Source organism: Oryza brachyantha, chromosome 2 (assembly GCF_000231095.2).
Source record: "Oryza brachyantha chromosome 2, ObraRS2, whole genome shotgun sequence".
NCBI lineage: Eukaryota > Viridiplantae > Streptophyta > Magnoliopsida > Poales > Poaceae > Oryza > Oryza brachyantha.
In genome coordinates, this window is record NC_023164.2 from 13,787,176 (window position 1) to 13,808,949 (window position 21,774).

The 21,774-nt window shown below is 38.8% G+C and overlaps 2 protein-coding genes across 5 annotated transcripts; one reads left to right on the forward strand and one right to left on the reverse strand.

Annotated features, from left to right (window-relative positions):
* Positions 1 to 417: 417 nt before the first annotated feature.
* LOC102709144 (auxin-responsive protein SAUR19-like) lies at positions 418 to 1,432 on the reverse strand. The gene has a single exon (XM_006647206.3). The coding sequence runs from the start codon at positions 944 to 946 to the stop codon at positions 524 to 526; it is 423 nt and encodes a 140-aa protein (XP_006647269.1). The 5' UTR covers positions 947 to 1,432; the 3' UTR covers positions 418 to 523.
* A 6,989-nt stretch (positions 1,433 to 8,421) lies between these two features.
* Positions 8,422 to 14,907, forward strand: LOC102708685 (RNA pseudouridine synthase 7). Of its 4 annotated transcripts, none has more exons than XM_015833349.2 (13): positions 8,422 to 8,756; positions 8,853 to 8,896; positions 9,525 to 9,602; positions 9,884 to 9,984; positions 10,566 to 10,653; positions 11,230 to 11,308; positions 11,446 to 11,528; positions 11,657 to 11,722; positions 12,012 to 12,068; positions 12,489 to 12,611; positions 13,093 to 13,334; positions 13,421 to 13,576; positions 14,587 to 14,907. In XM_015833349.2, the coding sequence occupies exons 1-12, from the start codon at positions 8,672 to 8,674 to the stop codon at positions 13,548 to 13,550; spliced, it is 1,176 nt and encodes a 391-aa protein (XP_015688835.2). In that variant the 5' UTR covers positions 8,422 to 8,671; the 3' UTR covers positions 13,551 to 13,576; positions 14,587 to 14,907. The 4 variants fall into 4 exon arrangements, with proteins under 4 accessions (XP_015688835.2, XP_006647268.2, XP_015688834.2 ...); XM_006647205.3 differs by lacking the exon at positions 14,587 to 14,907 and adding an exon at positions 14,056 to 14,208; XM_015833348.2 differs by lacking the exon at positions 14,587 to 14,907 and adding an exon at positions 13,932 to 14,020.
* The last annotated feature ends 6,867 nt before the right edge of the window (positions 14,908 to 21,774 follow it).

A 21,774-nucleotide genomic window follows, 5' to 3' on the forward strand; every position in this document is an offset into this window, starting at 1 on the left:
TTTCTTAGAATTAAGTGTTTGTCAATGACATTTATTAGATTTTCTCTTTATTTTACTAAAATTTATTTTTCAAACTTTTAGATCACTAAGAATACATATTTAAAATTTTTATTTACAAACTATTTTTCGTTTGTAAATATGTAGTTGGACTTTTCTTTTAATAAAACACTCCAACAATCATCTGATGAAATTAAACATTTCAGCATATTATTCATAGTTATGACTCGAGAAACACCATGCATGCATGTACATCGATCTTTTATCGACATGTGGGTTGAACACGCATGAGATCGAACTCATTACATATACAGAATACGAGATGGAAGTAAACGTTGACATGAACACCCTACGTACCTACCTAGCTAAGATATCAAAGCAAAGTAAAAGCATGTGCAAGCAGGTGAACAAACTTCTGCATGCGCCAACACGTGCCAACCGTTACATCACGAAACGTTACAATTTATTAACTAAAGAACGGGCGCGCGTGAGATGACTGAGCTGCCGGCCGGCCGGCGGAGAGCGATCAGGAGCGGCCGGCGACGAGGAACCTTGCCGGGGTGCTCATCATCTGGTACCCCTGGTGTTGGTGGTACCCCCTGCATCGGGGCGACGCGGTGGGGTCCGCCTGCTCCATCTGCCACATGACGTCCATGAAGGCGTCGACGTCGCAGGGCAGCTCGAGCGGGCCGTCGCAGCCGGCGAAGCCGTACTCCGTCTCGGCCTGGTCCAGCAGCGCCCGGAACAGCGGGTGGTTGGCGCACCGGGCGCGCACCGCGAACCGCTCCTTCTCCGGGCCCACCAGCACCGCGAAGAACCCCGCCGGCACGCCGGAGGAGGCCGTCGACGGCGGCGGCGCCGGGGGCCGCCTGCTCGTCCGGTGGCCGAGCGACCGGCACCTGTCGATCGTCTTGGCCAGGATGTTCCTCCTCTCGCCTCCTTCCTTCATCGCAACAAAGCTACGCACAACAAACAGCTCACACACTAGCTTTCCTCCTCCTCCTCTTCTTCTTCTACGTGAGCACGCACGCCGCACCCTAGCTAGCACGGCCGGTGCAAGGAATTCAATGGGACGAACACTAGCAGTAGTTGCTAATTAGCTAGCCGCGGTCGTAGGCCTGGTGGAGGCGGGACATGTCCTCGGTGGCCTTGGGCACAAGGAGGCGAAGCGTGTTCCTGATCTCGACGTCGGTGCAGTTCATGGCTCTTGGTGCGCGGCAAGAGGCGTCGTCGGCATCGGCGGTCGGCGGAACACGCGCGATCGATTGGCTCAGGCTGATTCGGCTGTGACCGAGGCACAAGCCAGCGGCAGCGAGCGAGCGAGCTAGTTTTATCTAGGAATCGGAATCGGAAGGGGTTGATCAAATGGTGGAAGAGTTAATTCAAGGAAGGAAGAAGAAGCTAGGGCGAGCGCCTCCGCTGGTTTCTCGTCGCGTCGTCGAGAGAGGAACGGCTCAGAGAGAGCGCATGCGTCCCGGGTGCTGCAAAGGCGCTAGCTTGAGCGATGGGTGGGGCGATTAAATAGGGAGGAGCTGAGGCAGGCGACGACCCGAGGCTAAGCGGCGACGACGAAACGTATACGCAACGGGCGAGCTACTCCCTTTATTTATTTTATTATCTGAGGCAGATAATTTTAGTTTGGGTCTCTATCTGACCATCATTTTATCAAAAAAAGTTTACATAGCTAGATAGATACATACGTATTGCTGCAGAAAAACTGCGTGATAATATAGTAGATATGAATTTTTTTTAAAAAAAACCTTACTTACCATATGATATATTTTTGTGCTTTTATTAATTATCCATAAGTTATAAATGGTTGGATTGTATTGGGTTTTTTTGGAAAGAAATGCAATTTGCACTCTTGATGAATCATCCAAAGACAAAAAAAAATTGAGGTGATGTGAAGAGATGTAATTTACACCCTTCATATATTATCCTAAGGGTAAAAACAATTGAGATGGCTTAATTTACACCCTTGATGTATCATACTAAGACTAAAAACAATTGAGGTGGCGTGACTTCATGAGAAGGGGATTATCAATTATTTGATATAATTTAATTATTATTAAAGACAACTTATAATCTTCGTATTTGCACAAAAATTTCAATTAGAGAAAGGTTAACGTTAGATTTAAAAGTTAACTCATCAAATAAAAGCCCATAGAAAGTATATGCGTAGTAAATGTTTTATTACTTTATAAATGCCTTTATTTTCTAATTTTTAAAATTAAACTCCATCAAAATTTATTTTTAAGTACAGAACTTTTGTCCATGCCATCTCACCTGCCAAAACCAACATTGTCACACCATAAGGCCCTCTTTGGTTAGGAGTAATTTTACAAGAATTTTGGAGAAATTGAACTGTTTTCTCTGAGATTTTTATAAAATTCCTGTGATCCGAAGAAGCTCTAAGAAATTAATTGGTCAGGGGCGGAGCTACTCATATATATGCATTCCCTCGATTTAAATTTAGCCACTTGCTATAGTCTAGTCTTAATTCAAAGCACCGAGAAACAAATGAGTGAAACCCCTCTATTTTGCTCTAGCTCCGTCCCTGAAATTGGCGTAACCTTCTTTTGCCATGAGAAGATTTATGTCTATAAATAAATTCCGGTGGAGTTTACTTTTAAAATCAAAAGAAAAAATGCTGTCATTTTTTTTAAAAAAATCTTAGTATATACTGCCGTGAGCTGGGCATCTAATGGATGGCTATAGCCGACGTATGCGTTTGCATGGTGAGTATGCATATACTACTACTAACATGCAGGGGCCGTGCGTAAGCGGGTGGGCGAGCGTGTCGTCGAGATCCGGGAAGGACGGTAGATGCGGCCGGGGGCGTCGCCGTCTACAGGTCCAAACGCAAGACAACTACGTGCCATCGATCATCTCGACCATGTGTGATGCAAGAGGAGGCCGAATTAATAGTTAAGTACCACCTGCTTGTGCTAAGCTGGGAGAGTTAATTGGACTTGAAAGAAATCAGGTCAATCTTATCTGAAAGTTGTTTTTTTTTATGCATGGAAATATATGTGATTATACTTATGACTTATAATTAGCCTTTGTTAAAAAATATAAGCGCATGTATATTTGTTTTATTCTATAAATAAATTATGATATCTATACAATACTAAAAAGACTTTAGCAGTGGTGACAGTGAATATGCTACCACCACTAGAGTCAATGACGTGTGGGCCCCGTTTGTCAGCGTCACCAACTCCACCCTACCCGGCAATCTCACCGCCGCGCCATCGCATCATCCTGGACTTCTGGTCGGGGTCCCGGCGCCCCGCAACAAACGTTGCAGAGAGAGGGGAGACGACTCACTGTCACCGGAGAGCAGTGGCGAACCTATGTGTAGCTACCCGGGGTCCTCGGACTCGGGGTAAATTATTTAATTCTTACTAAATTATATCATATTAATTAGTGTATAAGTAAAAAATTAGATAATTAGTACGTATTGGCCCCCGATAATTTTTATTCTAGGTTCGCCACTACCGGAGAGGAAGACAACGACGCCGGCCGTCGCACTGTTCCTCCGTCCTACCACACCGCCGCGCCATCTCGACGTCTCCAGCCCACCCCACGGCCACTGCCCCACCGCCGGTTGCCCCTCATCGCCGCCGCCGCCGCCAGATCGTGAGAGGGGGAGGGAGGGAGTGAGGGAGAGAGAGTAGGGTTATGGTTCTTTAAATGGTTTTTTAGGTCACATGGGCTTTTATTTTTACTGGGTCATATCAGTTTTAAAGTTTATAATGCCCCCTCTTTTATTTGTACTCTGTTTAATGATATTTTTGAAATATAAAATTCTGTTGCAACATATGGGTAATTTGCTAGTTAAATATATAAATTAACATAGCCATCTCATATGAATATGATTGAACATGCATACGACAGTACTGCACACGAACATATAGACGTAGTAAACAGTGATTAAACTGTAAACATGAGCATTTGCAGCAGCAAGTACTACGCGGACGACGTAGGATTGTTGATGTTGAAGTCGAGTGGTGGGAAGACGTCGCAGTGGATGAACAGTGAGCAGTCCCATGTAATGCTTCCGAAAAAAACCTTATTCACTCTCTATCGGTGCAGGGTGTTGAACACGATAATTTTGGAGACCCATCGATGAGTATAATAAAGTAGATGTTGTGTGACGGCAATACACTTGGCAATCGGGCGAGTTCTGATAACAAGCACCGTATAATCCGTTGATTTTCACTAAAACAAAAATGCAAAAAAAAAACAGTGTCCGTGTAAGCATGAGGAGACGGACCATTCATGTGCATGTGCATGCGCCACACCTGGTCTCAGGCCTAACGAGGCAAGGGAGCACACACAAGTGTATTGCTGAAGTGGCTATAAGATTATTTGATCTTTTATAAGGTCTTTCTCTTTTATAACTAGCAAGGTGTGCTTAAAGGTTCACATGCATGCACATCTCTTATGAAATGACTCCTTATATTTTTTTTAGGAATTATTTCTCTGATGTGCTAAAGTCTATATACAAATTCCAATAGCCTTAGCTATCTTTTATCTTTTATTGTGTTAGTTCATAAGGGTATGTAATGAGTGAAGCTGGTGTGTTATGTTAGAGTACTGGATACAATATACCCTATGATCAAGTGTATAAGGTAGCCGATGAAATATCACATACCTAAGCATATACTCCCTCGTTTTTTAATTTAAAACCATTAACTATTGGATCAACATTTGATCGTTTAATTCATCTTATTTAGAAATTTTTGTACAAATATACAAAATTATATGTCATCCCTTAAAGTGTGTCAATAATAAATCAAATCATAATATAATAATTAATAATTATATAATTTTTTTAATAAGATGCATGATCAAATGTAAGCTTAAATGTCAACGATGTCAAATAAAAAGGTGGAGGGAGTCCTGAAGATGATAATCAAATATGGGGGGAGTATTACTTCATAAAATAGAGAATGAATAGGTTACAAACAATCTTCCTAAGAAAAACTCCCAGTTAGCTATCTTGAACTCCTCAGCCAGCAATAATTGTGAAACCTACGCAGGCATCTCGAGCAAATGGATAAACACAACTTGTAAAAAGATTGGAGTAACAAGTTGTCAACTGTTTGTTGCAAGTAAACGGGACATTATTTAAACTATAATTCATCATAGGTCGTCAACCATGATTCTGTCTTACCATTCGCCTGCGTTTTGATACTATATATATGCAATACACTACTGATTATACGTGTCTTCTATTTGATAATGGAAATGTTTGAATGATTCTTTTCAGTATAATTTATATGCTCTTTCGTTAAAATTGGACACATTATCCCTTTTGTTTTTATTTTAACGAAACAAATTGTTAACATTAATGTGTCCATTATTTTTCCATAAAATATGTATGTATTAATTGCTATATATACTACAAATTCAATTTATTGACATGCTTTTTTATACAAAACAACGACTAGTCATATTGATCAAAATCTACACAATCTGAGTGTGGAATTTGCACGAAAATAAAAAATAAGAATTCTTGCCATAAAATATTTTCCTATGAGTTTCTTGTCATGAATAAAAACCCATAAGGTAATTTCTGAAAATAATTTCTTGCAAAGATATGCTATATAAGCCATATTTTAGTTTATCAAATATACTGGTTTGATATATTTGGTGTGGTAATAAATCAGGTGCTTTGATGACACATATATAAAAAAAATAAAGCAAAGTTCGAAGTTTTAATTTGATACATATTGTGCAGTTCAGCATATTAAGCCCTTATATATTTGCTTGTTTTGATTGGAAGCGACGCCTGAAAGGCGAATGGTTTGATATTTTTCATTCATCAATTCCAGGTCAAATTCGAAGAAACTAAAAGGATGACTGCATTATTGTCCCCAGGAATATCAAATCAATATATATAATGCACAACTACTACTCATCATATTGAGTGCACAGCTTTTTTTAGCATGCCAAGTTGCTCCATAAATTTAACATGCACTGCTTGAATGGAATCCGGTAGATTCACCAACTACGTACTCTTTGAATGCCAAGTAAGTAATTAAGTATGTAATTCTTCCATCAGCATTAGTAGTATTGGGATGCCAAATCCGGTGGCGCAATTCAAGAAACAAGCTGTTTTATTTGAACACTCTCTGCCCACATATCATATCTTACAATTTATTTCATACTACTAGACTCATTCTTCAACACATTACATCACATCCACAGATCTAGAAAAAAATATATATCTTAGCTAAGGCAAATGACTAATTCCATACTGTTTGACTCAGAGGCCAACAAAGTAGCTTGAATAACCACATAAGAAACATGATTATTCCGGGTAGGAACATATAGATCTTAGCTGGCCAGATTGACTGACCGATCTAAATGATACACATCGTCTCATTGCTACAGATATGTGATGTCTATAGACATACGCTTAACTTGGTAGGAGTACCACATATAATCATATACAGTTGATGAAGGGAATTGAACTCAGATAAGAAAACATAGATAGTCTGATCCAAATATAATTCTACCTACCTAGTTGTTTTGTTTAAAGACTTCAGAGCCCTACTTGGTTCATACTAAGATTGTATGTATAGCCTATTGCCAATTGGTGCAATATGTTATCGAAAATAGCAAAATTAAGTCTTGTTGAAAAATATTTTTAATTGGTTGAAACAAGATTGCATATATTTATATTGTGTTTAAAAGGTACATACTTTTTTTCTTCTAAATACATAAAAAGTACCAAAAATTAAGAAGTTGTGGAACTACACAAGTACAAAGATAGAGCATTCATATATATATATTGTGTTCATTAACGATCCACATGTCGGTGATGGTGGTGGTGACAAACTCTTAATAGTAGTATAAAAGTATAGATGATGGAAATAGATCACCTATTAATGTTACTCAGATAAGTGGTTTACCCGTTCATCGTACGTATTCGATAGAAACTGGACTGTATCCAACTTTCTATGTCCAAGTTTTCATAACTAGTCGGATACGGTTGGTTTAGATATAATGGATGCTTAGTCATATTCGGTTAGGTATCTATCTCATGTAACTCAATCCCCTAATATATATAAGGGGATGTACGGGCATCCCTAGAGAACCATCAATCTTTGCTTCTTGCATGCCACCCCGTATATCTACTGCTGATATAGAACATCGATAGTTGGCGTGCAATGTAGGGGTAGTGAGAATTTTTCCATAGTTCGATGGATCCCAATTCAAAGATAACGAAGACAAGGTTTGTCCCCCGGCAAACCAAAGAAGATGAGTCTGGGGTGCTTTCTTTCACCAACTCCGAGTCAGATTAGTCGGGAGAGAAGGTGTGCCAATTCAAGCTCAAGCCATCAATAGCAGCTCGATACCAGATGTAATCTGGATCACGATCATTATTTTTTCTATAATCTAACCAGGATGTATTCTCGACAACTTGCAAGATTGTAAATATTTTGTCATGTGTTCGAAGCAATAGTATTAGAAGTTTCATCTTCGCGCAAATGTTTTATGTGGTAATGCAAACTTTTATAGCTAGAGACCTGGACTTTAGGGATGCCATTGGATTTAACTAAGATAAGATATGCACTCTTCTTTTCTCAGGTGCCCTAATCACAAGACATATGCCTTTTAGAAACTATATCAAAATCCTCATGTCATTGTATTTCCACACTTATGATGAATGTGTCTTCTATATATCATATACACTATCAAGTATCAACTTTACTCATCATCGATACGTAGTCTCTTAATGCGCACATATGTGAAATTGTTTATCTTTATAAATAACTCCATGAACCAACATTGTTTATAAAACTTAGGTGGTTATATTAACTATGTAGCACACTTCAATAAGAAAATGAATGTGTATGACCCTATTGTCTGGCTCCTGTGTGGCTAGATATGACTAGGATCATGAAAAAAGGTGCCATGATGGATGACTCATGCTGTTGGGAAGCTTGACATGTACCTATCAACATGGTTCATACAATAACATAGTTGGACAATAGTGAAATATTAGTATCATACATATAACAACACCCCACTTAAATTATATAGCATCGTCAATTTTTCTTCAAAAAAGATGAGCAATCCAAATTTAAATCTATAATAGTGTATGTTGGCATATATAAAGGAGTTGGACAGCAACACATGCTTTTAGATGAATTCTCCCAAGGTTACTTTCAGAGATATAGGTATATGTAGCTGTAGCTGTATATATACTTAATTAAACATCACATACAATTGTTTCTCATGCTTTATGGGACGAGCTATGTTTTTAGGGGCTTTTAACTTTTTGTCACTCTTACGGATTTTCATAACAGATTTACCACTGGACTTATATGTCATAGACTCATGTAGATCCACATATAATAGGCCCATGATGACAAATCTGTTTTGGTCGCTTGTGAGAGTGGTAAAAAGTTAAATTTCTCCCTACACGGAGTCCTCACCAAAATCCTCCACCGATTTTCGATCCTGTTCCGGTGCTCCGACAGCGCCGCCGCGCCGTCCAACCACCGCGTCCTCGCCGCCCGGCGCCCGCCGTCTACCATCCTCCTTGACACCATGCTCTTCGGGCCGGCGTTGAACTGCTGCTGAGCTGAACAACCACCCCTGCCGCGGGGCTCCACCTCCACCGCGGCCGCCGCCGCCGAGAGGTTTTTCGCCTGGTATGGCGGCGGGGCCGGCGGGAGCGGGGATCGTGTGGCAGACGCCGTCCAACCCTCCGGAGCGGCAGGACTACATCTTCCGCAACGGTAACCCTCAGCCACCAGGCCGCAGCGCATCATCTTCTTCTTGCCCCTCCGCCGGACTAACGGTTGGCTATTCCCCACTTCTCTCTCTCTTCGCAGGGCGGCGCTACGTGAGACCCTACTACTTCGAGTTTATCTCCCATGTAACCAATCCTCTCTCTCCTTCCTCCTCGGTTTTGCGAGGCACAAGATTCTATTGCCTTCTGGTTCGTGTGTGGATTTAGATTCATATTTATGCTAGGATTTGCTTGTATTCGGTGCACTCAAAATAATAATAATAATGGGACTAGATACTTGGGGTTTTAGCTTTACATTCGTCTTAATCTTGTCTTTTCCAAATGTAAGGCATTGAAATATCCAAGTTCGCCCGCCCCGTCCTTTCCTCTACACTGCCACTGCATTATATGTTTCACTTGTTTTCATATCGTTTTGATGATGTGATGATGTCATATATGTTTCATTATCTCCAGCTGTTCTTGTCGAATTTTACTTGGACCAAATCCATCTACCCCATCTCGTCTTGGAAACATTTCGTTTTGGACGTGGACATGGTCTTTAAAATACAAAGGACCATTAATTTATATAACCCAACGAAATAAAAGTTTTGTGAAAGTACATTCCAAACAAATGCTTCTCATGGATGATGCATTCAACCTAAATATTTAGAAAGGTACTCCAGTTTTCAAAGTTTTAAAGTTTAACTTCAAACATGTCCAAAATGACATATTTTGATGGTTGGAGGGAGTAGTTTATTTCTCATTTGGTTTCCAGGTGAAAAACAGATGGGCTGGGAAGACTATTGTTGACCTCTTCACTGATGAGTTCAAGGGCCGGCCACGTGAATACTATGTATGCCATTATCTCTCTCTTTTGAATATTATCATGTAGCCGACAAGTTCTTTTTTCTTTATGATTCACCTATGCATATATAATCATTGAGTCATAATTGTAGAAATGAACTCACAAAACTCATATTTTGAATGTGGTTCCTGCCATTTCATGCATTCTGCCATCTAAACTTGCAAAATAATCTTATGATTCATCCCTTGAACGTTTGAAACTAGATAAGCTCTCTTGGTACTTGGCGGTATCTGCAATTTCTTAAAATTAAAAACAATATGAAATGCTAGGTTCGTGCAGTGAACTGTGGGAGGCTTCAGGTGGATGATCAAATGGTTCACACAGACTATATTGTGCAATCATCACAAAAAATAAGCCATTTCTTGCACAGGTGATCAGCTTCATCATTTCTAAAAGTTCATTTAGATTATTGATTTGGTCATTTAAAAAAATATTACTGAATTAGATGTTTTAAATTTAACCTAGAAAAATGTGTACATGCAAATAGTCCTGAATTGGATACAGCATAAGTTATGCTGCTCAGTCAACAGTCTCTTGCATATACCATGAAAAATTAAGAGAAAAGGACAATGAATATCTTACTCGTATCAAATTTCTTTCTTTTGCTTGGAAATTTGGGTAAGCTAGTTTAGGTAGAAATGTTCAGTTGTATTGTGTGAAAGGTTTTTGCAGTTATTATTGAGAATTTGGCTTCTAAGTTGATAATAATAGAATTAGATTTTAATTTACTATGGAGATGAATTGTAACATGCACGGAAACTATAGCTTTATTGCTTTCTGAGCCAGTCAGCACCAATTTTGTCTATAGTTTTTATTTCCCATGTTAGGTGTTGATCTTCTCCTTACATGATTACCTTGGCTTTTTGACAACTGAAGCTCTTTATTCTTGGTAAAAAAATGCTTCTCAATTACAGTTAATCATCATATTTTTCATGTTTATTACTATGACAGGCACGAACCACCAGTTTTGGGTGGTGACATTACAATCCTTCAAAATGAGGTTGATGTTGTGACAGTTTGCAAACCTGCATCAGTTCCAGTGAGTTCATATCATTTTGTTCAGGAACCTTCCTATACTATGTGATGTATAATAAAAATATACAGCCATCCTTTTTATAGCACAACTGTTTCTGTATAATTTATCTTTGATGTAAAGTCATCCAGCTGGCATTTTTGTTGAAAGTGTGACCCATTAGTCAAAATATGTTATCTGAACTATGTAGGTTTGTATCAACTATTCAGTCGTCAAGTCCTGAGTCATAGGCTTATGGCTAACCAGTGCCTGGAAAGTTATATGTTAATATGTGATAGGGATTGTTTGAGTTATGTGCAGTATCTATAGAATGTCAAAGGTACATGTTTATCTACTATAGGATTGTGCGATTTTATAGTTACCAGCTGAAAGTAGTACTTAAGGTCTGCCATGGTTGAACAAGTTGGTGATGAAGTCTCTGATCTGTCAGGATCAACAATATCTTTTGACAACTCAGTAACTTTGGAAGTGCTTATTCCAGTGCTTTCAAGGTTTTCTCCAGTTATAACTTGGTCTGGTTGTGCATATTTGATTGAATCGCCTATTTTTATCTACCAAAAAGGAAGTTCTTTTCTTTTATAGGTTCATCCATGTGGTCAGTACCGTAAGAATACTGTGGTCGGCATTCTTCAAGCTGAGCATGGATTGGCGTCCCTATTCCGTATCCTTTGCCCCAATTATGCCATTATTGCATGGTAGCTTTCACTATTCTGTTTATTATCTTCCCTGTATGTTTAAACTCTGTCCTTTATTCATAGCTATACCTGAATTCCTTGACCACCACTATTATTTTGACAGCTGTGCATCGGTTAGATCGGTTAGTCTCAGGTCTCCTTATATTTGCTAAAAATGCTGATAAAGCTGAAAGTTTCAGACAGCAGGTGATATTTTTCAATTAGAATTCACCTTTTTATATTCCTGTTTATTCCTTGTATCTGCACTCTATGTGTTTTGATTATTGGCATATTTTATTGTGCACTTATTTCTTATTCCAATACTATTACTGCAGATTGAAACTAGTTTGCTGCAGAAAGAATATGTAGCCAAGGTTGTTGGGGTGTTTCCTGATGGTGAGGTGCGTCACTTATTTGGCTGAATCCAAGAGAAAAGGTTTTTGCCAATGTAAAAATAACTTGAATAGAATTACAGTGCGAAAGTCTGTGGACTATTTTTTTATGTGCCTAGTCACCCATAGTCTCATGTTATTTCCCATGTGAGAATGAAGGGTTGGTTCTACCACCTAGGAAACTGTTCAATGGAAATGTCTTGCCAAGTTAAATTATTTCAATTAACATTTGTTTTCATAATTTCATACATAAATGTTGATTTCCCTGAAATTTCTATCTAAAATAATTCTTTTTCAGCAAATCGTTGATGCAAATGTACACTTCAATGCACGGGAAGGAAGGAGCACTGCAGAGGTATGTGATTATTAAACTTTCTTATTCTCTGTCTATTTTATTGTGTTTGTGAAACTAAATATAGTGAAGATACTGCTAACTCTCTCGAGCAGTTATTGAGTGCCACCAACCCCTCTTCTCATGCAATGTATTGCCTGAGCAATTATAGGTTTATTGGAGATGTATTTGTGCCAAGCAGTTCTAGGACTATACAGTTTAGTTTTGTGCATGCTCTTAACAGCGATAGTGCATATTACTATTTATAATAAGCAAAAGAAATATATTTGATAGAGTTCCTGTAGAGTTTATTCTTGTAGAAGTATATTGAACAATGTATTCATTTATGCATGAATTATTTCTCTGTAGAGCAATATTGTACTTGGTAGGAGGCAATGATGGTTTAAAGCACATATCTGATGTCAATTACTGAAATAAATCCAGGTTTGTGATGGTAATGGCAAAGCCCCAATTGGAAAACAAGCTTGCACCAAGTTTCAGAGGATTTGTACTGATGGGACCCACAGCATTGTCTTGTGCAAACCTGTGACTGGCCGAACTCATCAGGTATCTAATATCACTTTACCTTATAAAAAAAAGGAAAATAACCTTGCACTTACAAAAAAAAGGAATTTAAAAGCCTAGTGAATATAAATAGTTCAACTGCCCTCTTGACTTACTGTACTATCTAAATCATAAAGGTGATCTTGGTCACCTGCTAGAGCAGGGCATCAGTAGTGAAGAGCTTGGCAAAATGCTTTTAGGTGTACATGGGTGACATTTAAACTATCGGGTGTCTCTTTATTTAGCCATAGCTCCCCTTGTCCTGTTTTGATAACATGTTTCATGCCCAATTCATTATTTTTAAAAGAATTGGATTATCAGACATTTGTTTACCGTAGAATGTATGTGGTGCTAGGAATGAAGATGGCAATGTGATGTCTTCTTGTCATTTCTTTTTAATTACTTCTCTACATTGCTTATACAACCTTTTTTTTACCAGATTACTCATACAACCTTTTGTATGACAAATGTTTAAAAATTGTAGATAAGGGTACATCTGAAACACATTGGTTACCCAATAGCTAATGACGAGGTGTACCTTTCGGAGAATTTTTCTCCACGTTCATCAAAAGGAACAAGAATCAACAGAGCAACCACACTAGCTTGTTCATTGCCATCTTCAGAACCTGACAGCTGTGCTGATGTTGGCAACAAAGATACAGAAGTTGGTGAGGAATTCAGCATCGATCCGATGTGTACGAACTGCCCAAATCTTGCTCCACTAGGGTAAGTGCTTACTGTCATCCAGTTTGTAGTTAGCACTTGAGCGTATGAATTCTTCAGGCCTTTTTAATCATTTGTTCTTTGGGCAGCTATGATGCAGATGAGGAGGGATTGTGGCTGCACTGTGTGCGATATACTGGACCTGATTGGAGCTACGAATGCCCATATCCTGATTGGGTTTTCCTTGATAATGTCTCGGGGAAGAAGTTGAAATCATAATCTAACATTATCATTCGTGGATACCGGTACGGTCAGCCTGCCTACCTGAATGGCTGAAATTTTGCCAACTTTATGATTTATTTCATATGTATTCTGTTGCATTTTCTAGCAAGAAGCCCTAGAATCTAGATAGTGTTGTATCCTTGTTTTTATCGTACCTCCCTTTCTCCAAAGCTTGCATGCTTCAATATATTATTATCTCCGTCCCATAATAAGTGTAGCCTTGTTTATATTATTATCTCCGTCCCATGATAAGTGTAGCCTTGTAGTTCAACTGCAGAGCTGCACTTATTATGAGACGGAGATAATAACTTTTTAAGATGTTAAATATGGATTATCTCTAGAAATCTAAATATTACTGAATTCATGTGCAATGGTCAGTTGCAGAGGTCAACTTTGCTTGCTTCGCAGCATGCTCCATCGTTAAATCTCATGCGTTCGTCCAAAGTCATCTGCTACATACTGTATAGTTCAAAGTCCAGAAATGACCTAGAATTTTTACCAGTTTTTTCAGTTTACATTCTCTTCCGGCAGTTTGATTCCAACGCCTACCAGAGCCAGATAAAAGCCCATGCTAACAATTGGGCCCCTAGCTGCAAGCTGCTCTTTCTTGTCTCCCTACCTCCCGAAGAAATAGAGAAAACTATAGCAATCCTATCGACAGAATAAACTTTTGGAACATTAACCATTAGTTTTGTAATAGAATAAATCATATAAAATATAATAAATTTATGATATTATGATAGTGCTTTTCATAGTAAATCTACATGTACTAGTAGAATATAAAGAGTTTTAGAGTTTGACATGGTAAATGAGAATGATATGATTTGTTGAGAACAGAACATGTCAGAAACTTAGTTGATTGGTTGAAAAGAGAATATAGCCGTATAGTTTTAGGGCTTTTTGGAGGTTTGCGAGAGAACGATCCTCTCCTTTCTTGTCCTAGACCAACAAGCTACTCTTTTATATTTTCAAGAACTCCTGAGCAAGGGAAGTAGTGCTCCATTCCCGAACTACCGATGGGCTTTTCTTTCAGCTAGCAAGGTCTCTCACACTCGGTGTGGGTCGTGATGATGTACGTCGTGGTGGTGCCCCCCCCAAAAGCGCGCATGCATGATGTCATGGACAAGGAAAGGACACGTGGGCCCCTACACTGTCGTTGTCATCTCGATCGGAGCCGATGCGGTTCCGGTCTCCTCCGGAATTCCCCCAGGCGCTCATCATGCCCCCATGATCGTCGATCAGGTGTACATCGAGAGGGATTGCAGGGCGCAGATTTGGCACCGCCCTTGGGCACTGTACCTTCTGCTCCAACCCAGCTACTGTAACTGCACCATCTTAATAATATATACTACCTATATGATATTATGCTTTGTTAATTACTGTATAAGTAATTCGCAACACACTTAACCCCACCTCTAGATTCTAGAAAATACCATATTGATTATGGCACTCCTCACTTGGGTGTCGAAAAGTATGTTACATGATGTTAGCAATGAAGCTCTGCCTCTAGGAGTCACTCTGTGAGATTATATTCACAACAAACGTAACTCTACTCAAACTAGAGTAATACTCCAATGTAGTTACAACTATAACAAACTCTAGAAGTATGGAGTATTTATAAACTATCAAACTTTACGATGATGTGTTTCTTATGTCGTCTCCCACACGTTATACTTGGATTATTGATTTCTCCTAAATATATTATGAACAACTATAATATATACATCATATGAAAACATGTTATAATGTTTTATGGAAAGTTGGCCACCTGGGATCATGACCTATGTGGTGTGACGCTCATGTGACACATAAGAACTGGTTCTTGAGGAATTTTACTGAACTATAAGTGCGACCACATGAGTTGAATTGGATACCCTTAGCCAAGTTACACCGTTTAGCAGTTCAGAAAGCGTACGCGTGAAAAACAAGTAAATCTGGGTTGAGAAGAGGGGGATGAACGCAGCCTAAATAAATATTGTGTATGTGTCTAAACGTAGGAATTTCATTAAAAATAGTGTGTATATGGCATAATTATTAACACAATAATTCGAGCAAGATCCCTATCCCAAAACCTAGCTTCCAAACGTGGTCGAGAATAAATTTTGTTCCACGGTGTTATTAGGTTTACTTTTTTTAATCCAAAGATCTTGATCAAATATTTAATTAGACCCTGCTAGTACATGGATATGATGTCAACAGGGACAAAGGCATCGGTCGAGGAGAAAGAGAATTTTCATTGTGCTTGTAGATGGTGTACATAGCGCAAAGAATATGTGGGAACACACTGTACGCATCCTTTGCCTTTTTTTAATTTCATATCTTTAGGCAGTAGTTAGTGCTGTACGAAGCACTTCGCAATTCATATTAATTTTGGTCTAAGATACTACCAGTGTGGCACATTACATATCTGATGTCTAGCTTTAATTGAAACTAACATTTTAGAGCAAAGCTAATAATATAGTCAACAAGTTGGCTATAAGATTCATTGTAGTCTTTTCTTAGCCCTATATAATTGTTAACTCTTTATCGTTAATACATGACCTACATGTCTCTCTCACATAATTTTTTGATTCTTGTGTTCAAGCTGGCTATAAGATTATATGCCACTACTCATCTCTCTCTTCTCCTCCCTCTCCTCCACATAAGCATTTAGCCAACTTGTATTCTACTATTATATTTGCTCTTAATACTACTCATATATAGTGCAACGCCCCAGTCGTTTAACAAAATGCTAAAATGACCGTGTTAAAAATACACTTATGATTAATAATAATACCTCACTTAAGGGATATATATGAGAGTACTGACAACATTCATTTAGTAACAACAAAGCAACGGAAAAAAAAAAGAAAATGAGAGACTAGAGGAATTTTCCCACGCTATTTTACACGGGCTAGCTAGTTGAATTGCGTTTGATATGCTCCTTCCATCTAAAAACAATCGCACTTAATAAAAATGATGAATTCCAAAATGATCTTCATATTAGAGCCAAGCCGTCAATGTATCCAACTATTATTAGCTCCAAAAATTATCACATAACCTGATCCACCACATTCTCCTAGGAGCTCATGCTGCAACTGGCTTTATACATATCAATAATCCATTCATCTTCTCTCTCCTCCCCTCTTTCATTCAATTTACCGTAAATATAAGGTGATCATTTATATCATCCTATTGTCCATATTCATAGCATGTTAGGTATATCCCCTCTCCCGGGCCAACAGCCCATGACTCATGGCTAGCTAGTCACTGCCTCCGTCGACAAGGCGGTCACCCAATAGAAGCACGTGCCATGAGGCATGGCCGTTAGCCGGCTGCTCCTGGGAAACTGTTTTTAGCACACGGGTATAGGTACACCCGTGTGCTTGCATCAAATCTAAATAGTCATCAAAAATATAAAAAAATTGATAAGATAGATAAATATGAATTATATCACTCCACAAACATGCAAGTTTAAATTCAACTTCTACAAGTTGTAGAAAAAAAAAACAAAATTGAAACTAACTATATGCATATTCATAATTGTTTTTGTTATTTTTGCTACAATTTATAGAAGTTGATTTTAAACTTGCATATTGGTGAAGTGATATAACTCATATTAAACTATCTTGTTAAATTTTTTTTATATTTTTAATGACTATTTAGATGACATACAAGTAACGGGTGTATATACACCCGTGTGCTAATAAACTGCTTCCGCCTGCTCCCCTCTTCCTCCTCCCAACACTTCTCTCTCGCTGTTGCTCAATCTCTCACACACACGCTCGACAGCATCGTCGTCGCTCACCCGTCGCTGCCCTGCTCCTGCACCAGCAGCTGTGTTGCCACATGATGTTGTCCTTGCTGCATCGTGCATCACCTCGCCACCCCCAGACTCCTCCCTACTGCCTCCATGTTCTCCACCGGCAAGGAGCGGCCGAACCCGGCCATCGCCTCCACACCGTTTCTCGCCGATTATGAAGGCATGCAAAGCCACCCCTCTTCCCATGAGCTCCATCGGTGCCTTGCCCGTGCCTTTCCTTGTCTCTCTCTGTCGTATCCATTGCCATCTGCTCACTTCCTCCACTTGATCGGTGCCTCCTCCTCTCCTCTGTAACGCCAATCAAATCATGACCCCGCACCTCACCTCCACCTTCTCTCCCAAACCGAAACCCCTCCCTCCCCGCCGCTCCCATTGGTCACTGTTGGCAACCGCATCCCGTCGCTAGACCCAACCACCATTGCCATTGGTCAACTTCGTGCCCCCCGGCCCTCTCCACAATCCAAGATGGCTATTGGCAACGCCGCACTCCCCGCACCCTTTCCCCCACCTCGCTGTCGTTGGCCGAGAAGGATGCAGCCGCCAAGCATCATCGATCTCAGCAAGGGTCAACGCTCCGTTGTGTGCACATGTGGCATGGCCACGTGGCTGCACATCAGACCAAGCGTACCATCCATGCCACCTCGTGTCCGCACTAGCTAAGACAGGCTAGGCCAGCCCATGGCCCACGAAGACTCGGCACTTTCCTTTCTCTCTTCCCCGAACCATTAAGCCTCAGCCTAACCCGATGCCCTCCAGGCCTAAAGGCACAATGAGCTCAATCCTCCACACAAAGAATTAAGAGAAAATTCCCTACGTACCTCTAAAAATTTGCTCAATCCCTTCAATACCTCTGAATTTTATCTCATTCCTTATATACCTCTGAGTTTTCATTTTGATCCCCTCTATACACATCTCCGTTAGTTGACCATTAGTTGACCGTTAAATATTTTAAAATAACTATACTACCCCTCCTATACATATGTGCTACCTACCGAATAAATTTTTATATGAAAAAATTAACTTATACTAACATACAAGCGATATAATCATTTAATAACCAACTTAAAAAATAAAACTCATTATTTTAAAAAAAATTATGATTAAATCCATACATTAGTTTCACCAGAAAATTAAGAACTGAAACTAAATGTTATTTAGGTTTAAGTTTTTGGGATATATATATATATATATATATGAATTTCATCAAATTTGATCTAAAATTTATTTAAAAATTTTAAATATGTTTTCTAGTTTGTGAAAAACTAATTACATCCCTTTGTTTTTTCAAAATGAATCTTTTTTTCAAAACATATTTGTTGAAAAGTAATTTTCAAATTTGATGCAGAACTTTTTTTAAATAAATCTTTTTATTTTAATGAAATAATGTTTCATTTTTAAAATTCATAACAAATATTTGGTAATTTATTTCTTATTGGTTTTCACAACTCAAATAGTTTACACATAAAACATTTATAGCTTTTAGTAATATACCAAGGACAATAAAGGAATTTCTACCATACCTAACGATTAAACTAATGGTCAACTAACGGAATGGGTATGTAAGGGATCCAAATAAAAACTCGGGAGTATATAAGAGATCAAGTAAAAGACGTAGAAGGGATTAGGTAAAATTACATGGGCATGTAGGGAATTGACCCAAGAATTAAACTCTACTTTAGCTCCCTTAGTCTAGAGAAATTCAACCCATTCAACAAATGAAGTCCAATTTGCCTCCATCCTACATCAACCCCACCTGTCAACCACTGATTTACAATTCTTTTCCAAGAATTATTTTATTCATTTCTAATATTTCAAAAAATATTCATTCCTTTCAATATTCTAGAAATTCAATTAAACTTCAAAATGCTCGTATCTTTTTTACCTGTGGCTCCAAGTCTCATTCAAGTCTCCAAATTTTTCTAAAATTGAGATATAATCAATGACACTAGTATTTACCAATAATATTATTTTATTTTTTATGGTTTTGCTTGGTTTTTCTCATTTTGCATGTAGTCAACCTCAATGGATATTATTGAGGAAGTGGTTTTTCTTGAGAAACTTGACCCGAGACAAGTCATCCTTGACCATGTTGACCCCATACTTTTTTTTGGGTGAACCATGCATAGACTTAGAAACATAGTAATTGGCCGCAGCCAAGTCAACTCGTGAGGTCGTGAACCAATTTGAATCACTACTTGCCCTTAATTGTTGTCACCCACTATCATCTTGATACTCGTGCTCCCCGAGCGCGAGTGATCATGACACCCTTATCATATCAATACTACGATGGGAATAAAAAAGGATTTGAAAACGTTTTGAAAAGTTGGTCCGCATGATCGGGATTTTTAATTGACAAGAATGTTTTATGAAAAGTTGGCCACCTGGGATCATGACCTATGTGGTGTGATGCTCGTGTGACACATAAGAACTGATTCCTTGAGGAATTTCACTAAACTTCGATAAGTGCGACCACATGAGTAGAATTGGACACCCCTGGCCAAGTAATTAGTGAAAATAGGACAAGTGCAGAAGTCACTACATGTGGAGTTGTGTCGAGGTGTGAGATGCACTATACGTGCATGCTGAGTACTATAGTGGAGTCACTGCACATGGATCCTATGTACGAGAGGTCTAGGACCTGCCCAGAACTTGGTTTGGGACCCGTCATTGGATGACCGGCTATCTAGGGAATTCTTTGGAATAGTCTTGACGCAAACCTACCTCACTCGGCCAGTGAGGGAGTAAGCTCGCGTTGTGTGGGTACCTATGTAGAGGTTTGATTAGACAGTTCAAACAATTGTGCCTCATGTCATGGACGTTAAGAAGTGATTTCTCTAGCGTATTTTTAATTTAAAAATGTTTAGTTAAAGTGTTGTGGAGTAGGTGGCGTTACCATAACCACCCTTTGTGGTCGGTGGAAGACCTGAGTGGTCATAAATGAGTTTGTGTGACCTGAGGTGTCATGGGACACCCAGTTGTGAGTTATGAAGTGGATTAAAGTGATGTGATGTGAGATGTGATTGAAAGAGAAGGCTGAAAAGTTAGGTGTCGTCTAGGATTGTTCGCTCTGAATTGGACTATGACAAGTCATGAGGTGTGACTTCTAGAATGATTAAGACGTGAGTCTCTTTCCGATAACGTGGTGAGTTGTTGAAAAGTAACTTAAAAGTAACTTACAAAATGATTAAGGTGTGAGCCTCTCTCCGACAAGAGAAAGAATTTGAAAGTGATTTTCAAACGACTTGGTTGCAAAATAAACTTGAAGCCTCTCCTTTCAAACTCTTGCATAGCATTTATAATCTCTCATGACTTCCTGAATATATTCTTTATACTCACTCTTGTTGTTATATATACTTAGCGGTGTGAAGAAAAGATTCAATAATTGAAGCAATTGAAGATAAAGCTTCAAGTTTCTTTCCTAGTCCCAAGCCATTGCTTGTGGATTGGATCTAGTTGCGCTAAGTTCCATTGTTACTTCTATGGTTGCTAGTCAACCTCAGGGTGTGACCCACATGTGTGACCTACTACAATTATAATTTTTATTAACAGCTATGATCATATCAGTCCAATCACGGACACCAATGATGTTTCCTAGGACTGCTTTCAGCAAAGCGGTCTCGTGGGAGGCGGTTCATGCCGATCTCATGTGGCGCATCCCCTCTGGTGTCATCACTATAGACGGTTCCAGGGTAGGGTAGTATATGATGTGTGATGCCATAACACAGAGGAGATGGCAAACTCTAGGTTGATTTCCGCATGTGTTTTATGGAGGCGATGACTTGATATTTTCAGAGATATTAGGATGTATGGACAATCTTCATAACTCGTACCTGAACCAAATAATTCATGTGTGATTTATTCGGATTTTACTCCAATCCAACGCATCGGACTATTACATAAACATATAGTTATTCTAGTTCATAATACTTATCGTTTTGGACGTTTTCAAAAAACAACTTTGACCACTACTATCTATTACAACTATATATATATATATATATATATATATATATATATATATATATATATATATATATATCTATCTATCTATCTATCTATTACAACTATATGATTTTATTGAAGTAGATTTCAAGATTAATATGTACATATAGTCGTCATGCTTTTAAACTAAGTATTTTAAATGTTATTTATAGTCTAGGTCCTAAAAGTTTAACCTCAAAATTATCCAAAGATAAGTATTATAGAACTAGAGTGAGTACTAGATAGTACATTCAAATTCACACATACTCTCATACTCTTAAGTGGTTGGATGCGCACTCATCTTTTTAAGTGGTCTCACTCTACAAGTAAAAATGGTGATATTACAATTAATGCACATACACGTCTCACGTGAGGTGCACCTTTTATCATCATGTTAGGGTCTTCACAATGGGGTGACATGTCGAGTGGTTCAACGTT

Coding starts and splice junctions, on each gene's coding strand:
- LOC102709144 (XM_006647206.3), bottom strand. CDS start 946: ATGAAGGAAGGAGGCGAGAGGAGGAACATCCTGGCCAAGACGATCGAC.
- LOC102708685 (XM_015833349.2), top strand. CDS start 8,672: ATGGCGGCGGGGCCGGCGGGAGCGGGGATCGTGTGGCAGACGCCGTCC. Junction 8,897..9,524: donor ACTTCGAGTTTATCTCCCAT/GTAACCAATCCT, acceptor TTTGGTTTCCAG/GTGAAAAACAGATGGGCTGG. Junction 9,985..10,565: donor ATAAGCCATTTCTTGCACAG/GTGATCAGCTTC, acceptor TTACTATGACAG/GCACGAACCACCAGTTTTGG.